Source organism: Branchiostoma lanceolatum, chromosome 9 (genome assembly GCF_035083965.1).
Source record: "Branchiostoma lanceolatum isolate klBraLanc5 chromosome 9, klBraLanc5.hap2, whole genome shotgun sequence".
NCBI classification, from domain to species: Eukaryota; Metazoa; Chordata; class Leptocardii; order Amphioxiformes; family Branchiostomatidae; genus Branchiostoma; species Branchiostoma lanceolatum.
In genome coordinates, this window is record NC_089730.1 from 20,615,504 (window position 1) to 20,630,008 (window position 14,505).

The following is a 14,505-nucleotide window of genomic DNA, read 5'->3' on the forward strand; positions in this document are numbered from 1 at the left end:
CAACAGAGCTGGTGATGGCAGAAGAATTTTGCTCTTTGTGTTGAATATCTATGGTTTCCTCTAACATGTTCTAAGGAAAGTGCAATGTACGGTATATAATATATCATTATAATAAAGTCAAAGATTTTCAGTGCACATGATTTAGGAATGCACCATTTTTGCGGGTGAAACATCATTTTCTTTCTTTGTTTCCAGGGGCTTTCAATTTGTATGACCTCGACAACGATGGCTACATCACAAAATCAGAGATGCTGAACATTGTGGAGGCCATCTATGCTATGGTGGTGAGTTTTACATATCAAGCATTTATCATACATGTGTATGTCAAGGTAGAGATTTGATCTGGGGCAGAATCAGTGATTCTACAATGTACAATCTGGAATCTCTGACTCAATAGAGATTGCAAATTAGGATGCCAGGAATGTGTTAGGGGGGGGGGGGGTCTCTCATTTATAAATCCTGAGTTTCAAGTCAATCACTTGACACATACGGACATGAATCAAAGTAGAAAGGTTCTGTTTTTAAGTGCATATCCACATGCATGCACAGAGAAAATTTGAGAAAAAAGGTCTCTACCAGTGGAGTTGCTTATTGTACTGGCAGAGACTCTGATTGCAACCTCTGTCAACAGAGACTCTGCATGTTCCTGATCTCTACTCCTGATGGCAATCTCTACCCTGACATATACATGTATGTTCCTGAATGTTGGACATCCAGATACATAATACATTATATACAAAATAAATCCAACAACTAGATAAGGTCTCTAACAGATCTAGAGTCAGACGTTTCAGACAGCATCCACTGTCTTATCTCTGTCTAGTATCAGTGACTGCATGTAGATAGGGAGGACTGCATCCGCTATCTGTGAATTACAAGAGCTACTTTGAACTCTCCTTCACATGGGCCCCCTGAGACAATAGTACCTTTTAGTCTTACATAGTGATTATAAGAGCTGAATTTTCCAAGAATAGCTCCACTTGTCCTCAGAGACTTGTTCACTGCCAATGATGAAAGGCAGCGGATGCTGTCTGAAACGTCTGACTCTGTTAGAGACCCTTTTCAAATTTGTTTCTAATTCATAACAGCTGTATGGTCTTGAACTTGACCTCAGGTAAACTTTCAGGTTTTCAGAGGTTTAAAAGAGTATATAGGGGCTTGCCATTTTTTTATTGTTTGTAAAGTAACTGTGATGTTTTTATTTTCTGCATAGAAAATAAACCCCTGCACTGCAATATGTTTACAATATGTTTATGAGCAGTATGCCACTCTTTGTTCTGTTGTTCTGTGTTCAATTTTACGTTCTGTCATTCCTTGTTGATTTCCGTTTCCGGTTCATTTCTGTGTTCTGTCGTTCTCTGTTCCCTCCTGCAGGAAAAGGTGAGTCTTCATTTCGTCTTTAAGACGGGAAAAGTGGCCGACAGACGACTGAGTACAGCTTTCTGTATCTTAGTAACAAACTAACCCCCCCCCCCCCCCTCTGGCATGTCTTTTGTATCGTGTGAGGAATGTTCCACATTTGTGTAGGGGGCACTGGGGTACTTTATTGCCCTCTTTTGTTCCCCTTTCCCTTCCTGCTTTGCAATCTTGCTGAAAAATTTCTAAAATACATTCATCAAATATCCATCTTTCATTTTTTTCTTAGTCTTCAATCACTCCCCTGCACAAATAGACTGAATGGAACATTGCAAACCCAGCCCATGCTGAAGAATCACTGACAAACTGAAGAAATAAACGTTTTCTATGTGTGTGTGTGTGTGTGTGTGTGTGTGTGTGTGTGTGTGTGTGTGTGTGTGTGTGTGTGTGTGTGTGTGTTTGTGTGTGTGTGTGTGAGTCTAAATCCCAACTTTCAGTTTGAAGTCTAACCACTCCCCTGACAAGCATTCTACTATATTGTCTTCTTGCTCGTAACTGTTGCCTTCTCTAACCCTGTGTGCTTTCTGTTACCGTCATCGTACCATGTCCCTGACAGTCCCTCTTGCTTCTCTTCCCTCCTTGCCGATTTCCCGTCTTCTTCTTGTCTTACAGAGTAGCTCCCTCTCTGGCGAGGTTGGTTTTCCTGCTTATTTTCCTCTGCCTGTTTTTTTTCTGCAAAGTTGTTGGTCTTCCTGCTTATTTTCGTGCGCCTGTTTTTTTCTGCCAAGCTTTCTGCAGATTCTTTTGTGCCTTTCTTGTGATGTTGTTTGCTCCATGTTACAATAAGGATGTGTACCTAAAAAATATGTAACAGGTATTGGGGGGGAGTGGGGGGGTGGTAAAGGTCCAGACCTGAACATGTACCTTAACAAGTTTGGCCAGGTTTTACATGTAGTCAACCATCTTTGTATGAGGATTTCCATCATATTGAAGTAAAGCCAGATTTCTACAGTGATCTCACCCTCAGCACTGCTGCATGCTGGTTGGAGCTACAAACTAATCTCAGATCCAAGCTTTTTTATTAGTCACTGATCACCTTTGACCTTCCACCTCTGCCCTTTGGCCCACAGGGCACAATGCTGGAGCTGCCCCCAGATGAGGACACGCCCGAGAAGAGAGTTAACAAGATCTTCGCACAGATGGATAAGGTGCACATCACTACTTGTTTATTTATTTCTCCTGCATGCTTTCTTATAAGTTCTGTACTGCTAAAGGTAGAATATTCTTTGACAGCATAAGGAAAATATTTTGAGTACCGATTGAGTCTACGTTTACATCTAGAAAGCTGATGTTTATAAATGTGTTCACATCAGATCTCAAAATTCCTTAAAAACTGCCACATACATGTATTTAGCTGTGTGTTTTTACTCTGTTGTGACTGTAGTCTTTGTTTGTACTCTTGGACTAGTGTTTATATTCCTGTACCATGTTGCCTTTAAATGTGATACATGTATGTTCTCCTCCTTGCCTATAATTTATGATCCTTGTCTTTTGTTGTATGAAGTTTGTTATGTGATGCTGTGTTCTCTTCTCTACCAACACTCTACTTTCAGAACAAACTGAGAAATATCCTACTGAAAATTCTGGTCAAACTTCAGGATTCTGTGATACCCTGTTCGCAGTTGTTGTTACTGACCGTGCTCTGTTCTTTGCTTGTTTTCATATTTTGTCTCTGTTAGTAGAAAGCTAGCTTAGCTTTGCTACTGATCTGTCATCCTTTCCTTCATGTTTAATTTTTTTTATTGTTGCTGTGTGTTTCTAGCAGTATCTGTTATGTTTTCTTTAAACTCCTTTTTTCTGAGATATTTCAGGCTTGAGAGAAAAAGGGTCACTACATGTACTGCATACAGTCAAATATTTCTTTCTCTTTTAGTCACATCTTATCTTAGTTAACCTTTTATCTTTTTCTTCGTTCATTAATTTGATCTTTCTGATTTTCTCGTTTCTTGTTCATATATTTTCCCAAAATGTTTTTCCATATTTGCCATTTCTTCAAAGAGGAGAAATTCATCTAAAAAATCACATCAGTCCAATTTCTCCTGTCAGACAGGTTTCTGTTTTAAATCTTACCCCGGGCCCACAATGAGAAATCCTACTTATGAAGCTTTTCACCATCTTTACAACTTCAAGTTCAACCTTCTCCTGTCACCAAACCTTCATCTAAAACTTTGTGCTTGTGGTGTTCATGTAACCTCCCCTTTTACTTGTTTTTGTTGTGTTTGTAAGCTTTTCATCAATTCCTTATTCTGAATGTCTCAAACATTGAGTAATAGTTTGCTTGTATAACGTCTAAAGATTTGTTTTCATCTTGACTTTGCATGTACAGTACGGTATTGCCATTTTTCTTAGCATGACATGCAAAATCATTCATAGTAAGATTTGTGAAAGAAAGTTAACCATTTTGTAAATTTTTCATGTCATTATGATTACCACAAAATTAATTCCAACAAGCACCTTGAAGGCTTTTTGCATGCTGCATGGATACACTTGGAAAACAAACTTTTCAAGTTCTTTCTAAAAGTAATACTCTAACACTACCACCAGCGGTGGGCACGTTTTGGTTCAATCCCTCTGTTTCTCCCCGCAGAACAAGGACGGGAAGCTAACGAAGGAGGAGTTTAGGGAGGGATCCAAGTGCGATCCGTGGATCGTCCAGGCGTTGTCGCTGGAGATCCCGCAGTGATCCACGCCGTGCAAGCATATCTTAACCTGTACAGATCCTGTAATTGGAGAGATGTTCATTTCTCTTTCTTTTTTAATAGTACCCAGGGCTTTACGTGTATATTATATTACAGAGGACTTATATAAACCGCCTTTTGGTGGGGATTTTAGCAAAGCATGGGATGGTGGCCAATCAGAAGGCTCTAGGTCTGTCACTTTCCCATCATGCAGGGGTACAGTAACCAATCAGAAGGAGTCTTTCTCTTTCCCATCATGCAAGGGGATGGTGACCAATCAGAAAGGGTCTTTTTCTTTCCCATTATGCAATGGGACGGTGACCAATCAGAAAGAGTCTGTAACTTTTCCATCATTCAGTGGATTGATGACCAATTAGAAAGAGTCTTTCATGTTCCCACATTGTGGAGGTACAGTGACCAATCATAAAGCTCCAAGGTCTGATGTGAACTGTGACCTTTGAACTTGTAGAACTTTTTTTCCAGAAAGACAGGACAGAAAGTTGAGCTGAAAGGAGTCTGTTACTTTATGATTATGCATTTATATAGTTACCAGTTAGACAGCTCATGTAATGAGGAACTTTCTGTGGACTTTTTGAACGTTGTTTTTTCAGAATAAGGACGGAAAGTTGAGCCGTTCGGAGTTTATCTCTGGGTCGAAGAAGGATGCCTGGATTGTTCAGGCGCTGGCTATAGAAATGGAGCAATGATGTCTGTGTATACAAGTTTCCATTGTGAGAGCGTTACACATGGTATACTGGGATTCCCTTACAAGTCCTCGCTGTCATTCACAAATATGGCTGGTGCTGGCAAACCCCTTTCAGGGCCTTTGCCACAACAAATTCATAACTTACAGTTTTTCCTATTCAAATTTCTCTAATAAGAATATCAGTTGAAATTTCTACCAAAATGTTAATTTACCATTACCTGACAATTGCCTGACAACTAAATCCGATTGGCCAGTGTCATTCCAACAACTATCATAACTCCAGGTTTGGCTTATCTTACCTTAAATTCAAACTGCTGAACCCCAAAGCCTAAATCCAAACACGTTTCCAGCTATGTTTTACAATGATGACAGGAACTGCCAGAGTGGACCCTTCCAATCACTGACACGTGTGGCTGCCATCACTAACTCGTTTGGCTGTGGTCAGCTCATCGTGCTGCCACTACTATTGCGCATGTAAGGAGACTACCAGCTGGCTAGCCTGTTTTCACCATTGCTTACTAGGTTTTCGTCCCTTTCGAATTGTGCTGCCTATCAATTATAGATAGACCAGTCTACTGCAGAGGACCTAAGGCCACTTCAATTCATATCTTTGGTTCCCAGGCATTCCAACTTGAGATTTATAGCAAGCAAAGGACGGGAAATCAAAGAAGTCGACAAACAAATTGAACCTGACTATATCCACATTCTAAAACTGTGGCCACAGCCCGTAGACGTTTTTCTCAGAATCTCTTTTCACCTTAATCTTTTAGTTCAGTATAGTCTACTACATTATGAGAACCAACAAAGTGAATTGGACTGGCTTTAACCTTATTGGGACAGCAGCCAGGCTAGCCAGTAGGGTGCCTCACACAACATGCATGAAAGGACAGTGTTCAACACCCCAACCCCACCATAACTGGGTGCTTCTCTTCTGGCTTTCACACAATTCGGCCGTGCTTCTGTCATGACATGACATCTCGCGCATGGGTTCGATCTCCCAAACTTGTGCAAAAGGTTGCTTTAATGGCAGAAACTTCAAGAAAACAAGGAAAAGGAACTGAATTCAATTTCTTTTCAGCGCAAGCCCTTCTCCCCGTCCTCAACCCTACATTGCGCCCCACCATCCCTCCTTTTCTACCATGCAAAAGTGGCCTTATTTGGTGTTGTACGTTCCGCCTTATTTGGTGTTGTTCATGTATGTTCCGCCTTGCGCGTAAAGATGTGAAATTTGTGTCCGCTGTGCGTCGACCGTAGTTGCGCAACAGCCACATTTCTACATGTCTGTTCCATGACCTTCAAAACCCAAGTAGTCAATGTCATTCTGGCAGCCTTTTCCATCGTTTGGGGGTGCACAAGTTTGTTGCCATGGCAACGAGAAAAGAATGATTCCCGCCGTCTTACGGGCGGGTTACTCTCTGATGATGGATTCTTACACCACAGACATACACGGCTTCAAAACACGTCTTTTGTTTTTTGTTGTCACGTTCTGACGAACGACTGTGAATGCTCTTTGCAGGTTGAAATCACAGCACAAATTGGGTGGGAAGTGCTTGTGTGACGACGCAGTAGAATCGATGTATTTACTGTAAATATCCGACGTTGTAACAAAAAAGAGTCCATGATCTTAGGGTACATAGTGGTAGAGTGCTGCCTGGGACGCATGTTGACAGGACGGGCGTAACGCCTGTTTTAGCATGATGACAATCGATGCACACCAAAGGATGCTGTACAGTACGCTCTCCTCCAGCATGACGGGTCCCCTGGGTACCACTTCCTCCTGAAGCTCCACATCACCAGGGTGGTGACGCACTGCGTAAAACAGGCACCTAGAAAAGCAGGCAGGCACCTGAAAAGTCACGCACCTGACAACAGCATCTGGTACCTTGAAAAATCAGGCACATGCCAAAGCAAACTTGGCAAGCTGAAACACCTGGTAGGTAGAATGAGCACCTGGATGTGGTCCAGTGAGGCAACAACAGGTGCTGCTAACAGGTGTTTCAGGTGCAGATCTGCTACCTGCCTTGCCCAGACATGCACCTGGTTTTTGGCTCAGTATGGCAGCTACCTGGCTAGGGCAGGTGCTTCGAGTGCAGGTGTTTCAGGTGTGCTTTTTCAGGTTGAGGCTGCCGACACTGACCTTTTCCGTGTCTCTGTGCGTTTTCCGATGCAGAACAAGGACGGGCTGATTAGCAAGCAGGAGTTTAGAGATGGCGCAAAGAAGGACAAATGGATCTGTTCGGGCCTGTCCCTGGACTTGTAGCTGACGAGGATGTAGAAACGTAGACAAGTGTCCTGGTCTGGAGGAGAGAGCAGTCTAGTCTGTCATAGGGCTGCATTGTACAATGGTCCCAACATGCAAGCCTGTGTAACAAAATACATGGCATTCAGTGTTGTCTTTCTGCTAGCTTGTCCTTCAAATTTCGACGGGTTAATGGAAAACATCAGGACTAGACTTAAAGTTTCCTATTTGTGTTTTGGTCCAATGTAGAAAGGGCGTTAGACAATATACAGGCAAGGGCAATGTTACTTAAATGGAAAATACGAGAATAGGACAATTTTTCGAAGCGCGTCATGGTAACTTTTTGGATTCTATTGTTGATGGAAGGAAAGATGGGGAAGAATGTTGATAATTTGTATCTTGTAGCTTCTCCGTAGTGTAAGATGAGCCGATTACTTTGTAACCAGAGATTCTGAACTTATTCTGTGTGGATATGGGATGTTACGAACTGCGCATACACGTAGAGTTACCTGCAAAATATGTACCACGTGTAATATAAAAAAGAGGTTTTTAAGCTTTTCCTATATATAACTTGTCTAAGGAGGATTCTAGCCAGTATATGCTCCTGAAAATGCTGTGAATTTGCGAAGAGAATTCTATTTGGTATGACGTAGTAATGTTGAGGAGTTTTCAATTGTAAAGCCTCACAGACTTGGTTTGATGGATGACATCAATTTTGGCTTGTACAGCTGTATCCCAAAAATTTGAATTTTTCTCCTTTTGAGTGAACAATGGCAGTTATTTGACAAAGTTCAAGCAAATGGAGAAAAAATTAAAGTAGGGTGAAAAGTTTTATGAAATTGTTGTAAAACATGCAAATGTGGTGAAACACCCCATTGCAAAAGAAGCTAAATTTATTTTTATTTCCAATTCTTATTGGGGATCTCCAAATTAAAGATGACATTCATCAAAGCCAAGTTAGTGTTGCTGAATAACAAGAAGGGAAGACTATATAATATCTGTAGCTCTGTCTGCCCTCGGAGGTGTTTGTGGTGTGCATGCCGACCCTGGAGAGTTTGAAACTGATTTGTGCATTTTCTTGGCTTGTAACACTCTTCTTCAGGGCACGTATGTGAGCAGTTGTCGTATCTTAGCCAGCAAGTTTGAGTTTTTTTCTCTCGAGTTTTAGATACACAGGTTTGGTAGCCTAGACTTTATTGCAAAGAAAAGGTGCATGCTTTTTGTGTTTGTGTTGTCACCCAAGCTGATGATATGGTGCAATGTTACTGCAAATGCTTTTTCAGGCCCTTCAACACTACTGAATATGTTCTGTTGGGAACCTATTTACTATTGTGTACCACAAGGATCCCTCCTAGTGCCCCATTACACTGTTAAAGTTGTCATAGAGTCTACAAAGACTTTATTGTTTGTTTATTTGACCACCCAAGTCACATATTTCACCCCCTCATATTGACGTAAGCTGCAATTTACTTGTCCATGACCCAGTGAACTCTGTAGAGGTCAAATGTCAAAGGTGATGTGTCAGATGTCACAGCAGTCATGTATTAGCACCACTGATTTTCTGTTGAAATGATCATAAGTGCAATTCTGGGGGAAACGGACGACAAGGGCAGACGAAATGATGCAGCTAGACTTTTTGTTGTCTTTGTTCAACAACAAAATGTTGACAGTAGTTGAACTCTGAACTTGTCTGTCAAACGTTGTGTATGTGACACTGTACTGCACAAGACTTGTAACCAGAATGTACTGTTGTTACTCCCCTCATGCCACCTCACAAAATAGTGCAGGCCCCATCAGTACAATTCCTTGTTAGTCACCATCATCATTCATATTTCTTCGAGTAAAGTGGGAAGAAATTTAAAGCAAATACTACGCATGGCCTACTCTTTATAAACGTTTTTGAGGCAAGTTTTCATCCCAACTTTGTTGTTTTGTCTTTTCCCAATAACCAAGGAATTGTACTGGCAATCATTCAAGCAAAAAGAGTGCTTTTAAAGTTTGTGAGGACACAGAGATATGATGTAAGAAGTTGCGGGGAAAACAAAAAAAGATTTTCTGTCATCATAGATAAGCTTAGGGGAAAACCTAGCAGCAATCTTAGACGTTTGCATATCAAGTTTTGGTATAATGTTACGAACCCTTTTAGTATAGTATAGGGGAGGTCTTGAAAAAAGAAAAGAAGTTTTATACAGATATTCTAGTCAGAGATGAATGTGAGCATGTAGTGTGACTGCAGGAAGAGGCATAGTGGAATATAAACTTTGAAGCGTACAGTTCTATTGTATAAGGGCTGGCAGATATGCCCGCTGTGTTTTAAACATACCAAAATTTGACTCGTGTTATTCTGGAGCTGCTATCATCCTGTTCTTTTGCTGTTTTCATGCCACTTTTGTGTGATATGTTTGTCTGAGTGTAACAGTCTTCCAGTGGGAATTTTTAGCACAATTTGAAATTCCAGTCATACCAAATAAGGCAAAAAACAGCACTGACTGAACCAATCAACAAGCTGCTAATGTAACAGGGGTCTTGGAAGAGACCTCTACCATCTGATGGCAGTACTGCAACAAAAGAGAACCTTTCTACTTACAATATTTAAGTGTTGGTGTTGTCCACATGCCCTTTTGATTTAGTGTTAAATAGCACTGTAACATTAACCATGTAAATGTCATGGGTAATTAGAACTAGACTTGACCTTGTGTTATACCACTGCATATTTAACCCTTCAAAGCCCAAGTTCGCTGTTTGGTTCGCTATACATGTAGTATAGGCTCTTTCTGGAAGACTGTTCTCTCAGACGACTTCATGTTGGAATCTCTTGTTTTTGTACATAAAAACCTTCATGTTTAGTGGGTAGGGTTAGAGGCGTTCTGTCCTCCACTAGTGATGTTTTATTTATTGGAAATATTTATGCGTTCCTTCAGGATGTACGTTTTGTACGGTGTAAGAAGTTATCGGTCAACTTGCCTGTTCTAAATACATTTCAGTATAACGGAAAGTGTGTGCCTCTTTATTTCACTCATAGGTAAAAGTAGTCTGGAACTAGTTAACTTTACCGAAGAGCTAATCTTCCACTGGTCGTGGCAGAGAAGACTGACGCAATTGCTCATATACAGTAGCTAGCTAGTGTATAACGTTGAGACTGAATCGGATCCTTACATCTGCTTGGAGATTAGTAGTGCCTGTCCGGAGACACAGCACAGACGGCTGCGGGTCACAAAATCTTAATTAAGTATCGGGAAAATCATTGGGAGACCGAAATGGTCATTACGGTAACGGATCCGGCTGGACGCTGATGTCGACTGGATAACGTCGTGTGACGTCATGACCGAAACATGACGTCATCTCCAAACAGATGTGCGATTGGGACTTTGAGCACCTTGCCAGTGCGGGTGTAGTCTCTTTTTTTTTAGGTCGGGGTGAAAAGTGTACGAAAGTGTAAATATGTGTATCTGAAGACAGAATGACATGAACCCGAAAGAAGCATGGACTCAAATAATAAAAAAAACATCCTATCTGTGCGTCGATGAAGATCAGACATCCAGGTAGTAAGATACGCCAAAAAAGCAGTTACTCAAGCAACTGGATATGATTTCTGTGAATATTGATATGATCATGATAAATGAAACATGGAAAGTTTGCGTTTGCATATATGTATATATAACATCATTCCCCTAATATATGTATATATAACATAATTTCCCTATGTTCCAATTATCACGAAAAAATGATGTGTATTGAATTTCGTAAAGAGCATTCCTTATAAGCGAACAGCAGAAACTAGATCAAACAACTTTGCTTGGTCTCCCCCCTCGAAACAACATGGCCTATATCTAGGTGTATCTTATAGATACAATACACGAGTAAATGGCATTTTGGCTGCCCGATGCACCAGTTAATTGTTGCTGCTTATAGCCTATAAAATGCAGTCATCTGTTTTGTTTGACAGCCCACATTTTCAAAAGGAAAATAGTTACGATCAAAGTCTGATATGATATGCGTCACAGCGGATCCTTCAGGGAACATGAGTTCGCGCCATTGACGTCACCTGTAAGATGGTTGGACCATGTACAATGTAAACTGTTGCTTTCCGTCACAGTACAGAAATGTTCGGTGATAGTGTAGGGTGGTATCGTTTTGTATGGAAACGATATTTGTCCACTTGTAGAGTCTGGAGATCTCAATAAAACAAACACTCACAAGCATGAACAAAGTCTGCCTATATTAAACCGCAATGGCATAAACATGCAATGGCCAATCCACATGAACCCGAAAGGACCGCAGCTAAACACACAATGTTGACAACTACTTCTAGCAGCCTGCAAAACAGTAGAAAGAACTGAGTGCTATCACGATCTTTCAGGTAACAAATCTTAAAATGATCACTGTCTCGGCAATGACTCTTGACTTCTACATCGTGTATGTGATATATAGTATTTTAAGGTGTTCAAAGGCAACCGTTAGGTGCGTTTGGTTGTAGACCTTTAGTGAACAAACGTCATATGTTACATACCCAGTCTCCCGGGCAGCTAATAACAATGACAACGTCAATGGAAAGTACCATCACTACCATGTATTCTGGGCTAAGTGACTAACGTGCGGAAAATCCCAGTACAGAAACAGTCTGTTGCAAGTTGAACTGTCACCTGTAGAAGTTTGTGCTACAGACACTGGTTTGCTGACCACATCCAGTATACATACAGGTATGTGAGCTTGAACGACATTTTTTTTAGTTCTGCTTTAATGATTTACCAAATATTTACTAAGTTGCTCTTGTGAATGCAACTTCACATGTAACTAAGTTTCCCAAGCACGTTGTACGCCACTTCTTTGACGCGTTAAAATTTGCTCGCGAATGTAAACATCGCTGACGCCACGTACCCACATCCCGGATCCCGGACCCACAATAGTTTAGAGGCATTTATCAATCAAAGCAAAATTAGAGGGCTTCATTGACGATACATTTCTTTTGTTGGAATTTATGTATTTCTCTGTATTTCAGCCAATGATATTCTGTTTTTGTTAGTTTATTCTGTCTTGTTTGGTGGCGGAGGTTGTGTACATTCTTGAACTTTTGCTACGTGTCCGCCACTTTAGCTTCGTGTTTTTATGTCAATACCTGCTGCTCTCTGCGCCGTGACGCCATTGTAAAGACTGTCGACTAAAACCTGATCCCAACCGCCAAACCCCCTTTTTAAGTTATTAAAACTTTGTGGCGGCTTTGGCACATTATTGCATTTGATTGCAGGCCGTTTGGCATGTTTTACACACCTAGTCTTCCAAGCAGAACAACAGCTGCGACGTAAGTGGAAAGTACTGTAACGTTACATGCATTTAACTTTGCGTGGTTTTTATTTCGCGCTAAGGCGAAAATGGGGTGTTTGCGGTGGTTTTAAGTTCGCGGCAGCGCTATAGTCACATACTGCTACAATGTTGGACATAAATGTTCGCGGTGGTTTTAAGTTCGCGGTGAAACGCTGCCGCGAAAAACGCGAACATAAAACCACCGCAAACATTTCTGCATTTACAGTATCCTGTATTCTGGGCAAAGTGAGTCATACACGGAAAGCCCCAGTGCAGAAACAGTCTGTTACAAGTAGAACCATCACCTGCAGGTGTTTGTGCTACAGACATTTGTATAATGAGGACATTAAGTAGACACCCAGGTACGGCTTGGGCGATGTCTTAAATATCAGCATATCAATTTCAAGTTGATCAGTTCTGAGTTACACTCGATTCTCTTATGCTGAGGTACACACACGACAATTCTTCGTTGGTACATGGTGGGAAGTCAAAATGTTTGATGTTTTCCTATATTTGTGTACTGAAGATTTCCAGCATATAGCCAGGTACGTTATCTTGGGTGACGTTGTTTAGCGGAGCATCATTTGCAGGATAATAATTTCCAATGTGTAATCGATTGCACATTCGGTTATATCAGCATTGTGTTCTTTGACATTTAATCAAACCTAAGGCAGCTCGATTCCATTCGATTCTCTTGTTAATGTACACTCGAGTTGTGGCCACGGCTTTGCTTCCCTCTGTCTGTGTTACTTGTGAGTTTAAAAGTGACACAGGTGCCTTTATTTACCAGAATTCGAGCCTTGCGCTGAGGACTTGAAGGCCTACAAAATGGATTTTCAAGGTTACCTGAAAATATTGTCGGTCTATTCAAACAAGTCCAAAGAGGATTGGTTAAACAGTTACATAGATATGGCAGAACGATTTTTTGGACTTGAGCCACGTGAAAAGAACACGTCATATGTGGCAGCCATGTCGAGGGTTGTCGACGACTTTGCTGACTTGGACTCAAAGCGTGACCATGGAGACGACACGGACTCTGTAGAAATGGGTTACTCGCGGGCGCTTCGGCAAGCGATCGAAAACGACGACTGGCTACTGCGGGTGGAGGCACTGAAGAGTCTCGGTGACTTATATCTTGAGATCGGGAAGAAAACTAGAGATTCAAGCAACTTTTACTGTGCCCTTCCACTATACGGTAACGCAGCATTCTATTCCTGTGACCGTTCTGTGCGAGTAACACTTAACCACCGTGTCAGTTACGCAACAAAGTACATTACTCACTGTCCATTGCCATACACTGCTGAGTATCACCTGTGGTACAGGGATGTGGAAAAAGATTGGTACACTTCCATGTCAAGGGTAGCGGGGATACTTGAAGGACTGGACCGGCAGAGGCAACAGGGGTGCGATGATAATGCTATAATTGACAAATACACCACGATGATGGTTAGAGCCATCATGCACATGGATACATTGGCTGAAATAGAAGTACTAAAGACCATAGGAGACATCTATCTAGAACGTGGAAGGGCTAAAAAGTATACTGAAGATTTGTCTAAGGCATCTGTAGTCTACAAGTCCGCACGTTTACGCTGCCGGTCCTTTGCAAAACTTCACAAGACCGAGGCCATCGAAGCGTGTCTTCAACATCGCATCGAGTACACAACGAAAGTCCTAAGGAGGATAGAAATGGTAAGAGAGCTACATGTATACAACACTAGTGGTGTAGTAAATTCTAGCTTCCGGGTCCAGTTCAGTCTAATTGAAGGCTTTGAAATACAATTCTTACAGTTTACTCTATATTTCTACCTCTCATGCACCTTCCTGGTTTAGATGTATTGTTTTCATCTTATACAAGTCTTGTTTTTTTAATGCACTGTTCAAAGTGATATGCATGCCTCTTTTGTTAATTTGTTATATCTTAAACATAGTACGATTACTACTACTACTACTACTACTACTACTACTAAACATAGAGATCTAGACAATGTTTCAACCTAACTATATGTTTCAAAGTCATGTCACAACTTCCATATTCAAATTCTAGGAGACACAGGCGATGAGAATGAATGACTGCAAGCAGGGCAGAGAGACAAGGTACGTACGGACGTTGTCTCTCTGCATGTGTGCCTTTGGGTTCGGCGCGTGCACACGTTTTGTTTATA

The 14,505-nt window shown here is 41.3% G+C and overlaps 1 protein-coding gene across 7 annotated transcripts in view; it reads left to right on the forward strand.

The window, feature by feature from the left end:
• The window catches only part of LOC136442326 (neuronal calcium sensor 1-like), a 43,076-nt gene extending 33,042 nt beyond the window's left edge, over positions 1-10,034 (forward strand). For 2 of the 7 annotated variants that reach the window (XM_066439125.1, XM_066439121.1), the window contains exons 6-8: positions 196-284; positions 2,487-2,564; positions 4,706-10,034. In XM_066439125.1, coding sequence (XP_066295222.1) covers positions 196-284; positions 2,487-2,564; positions 4,706-4,801 — 263 coding nt within the window. In that variant the 3' untranslated portion in view covers positions 4,802-10,034. Of the gene's footprint in view, positions 1-195; positions 285-2,486; positions 2,565-4,003 lie in introns of all 7 variants that reach the window. The other 5 variants (XM_066439123.1, XM_066439120.1, XM_066439124.1 and 2 more) reach the window with 4 other exon arrangements.
• The last annotated feature ends 4,471 nt before the right edge of the window (positions 10,035-14,505 follow it).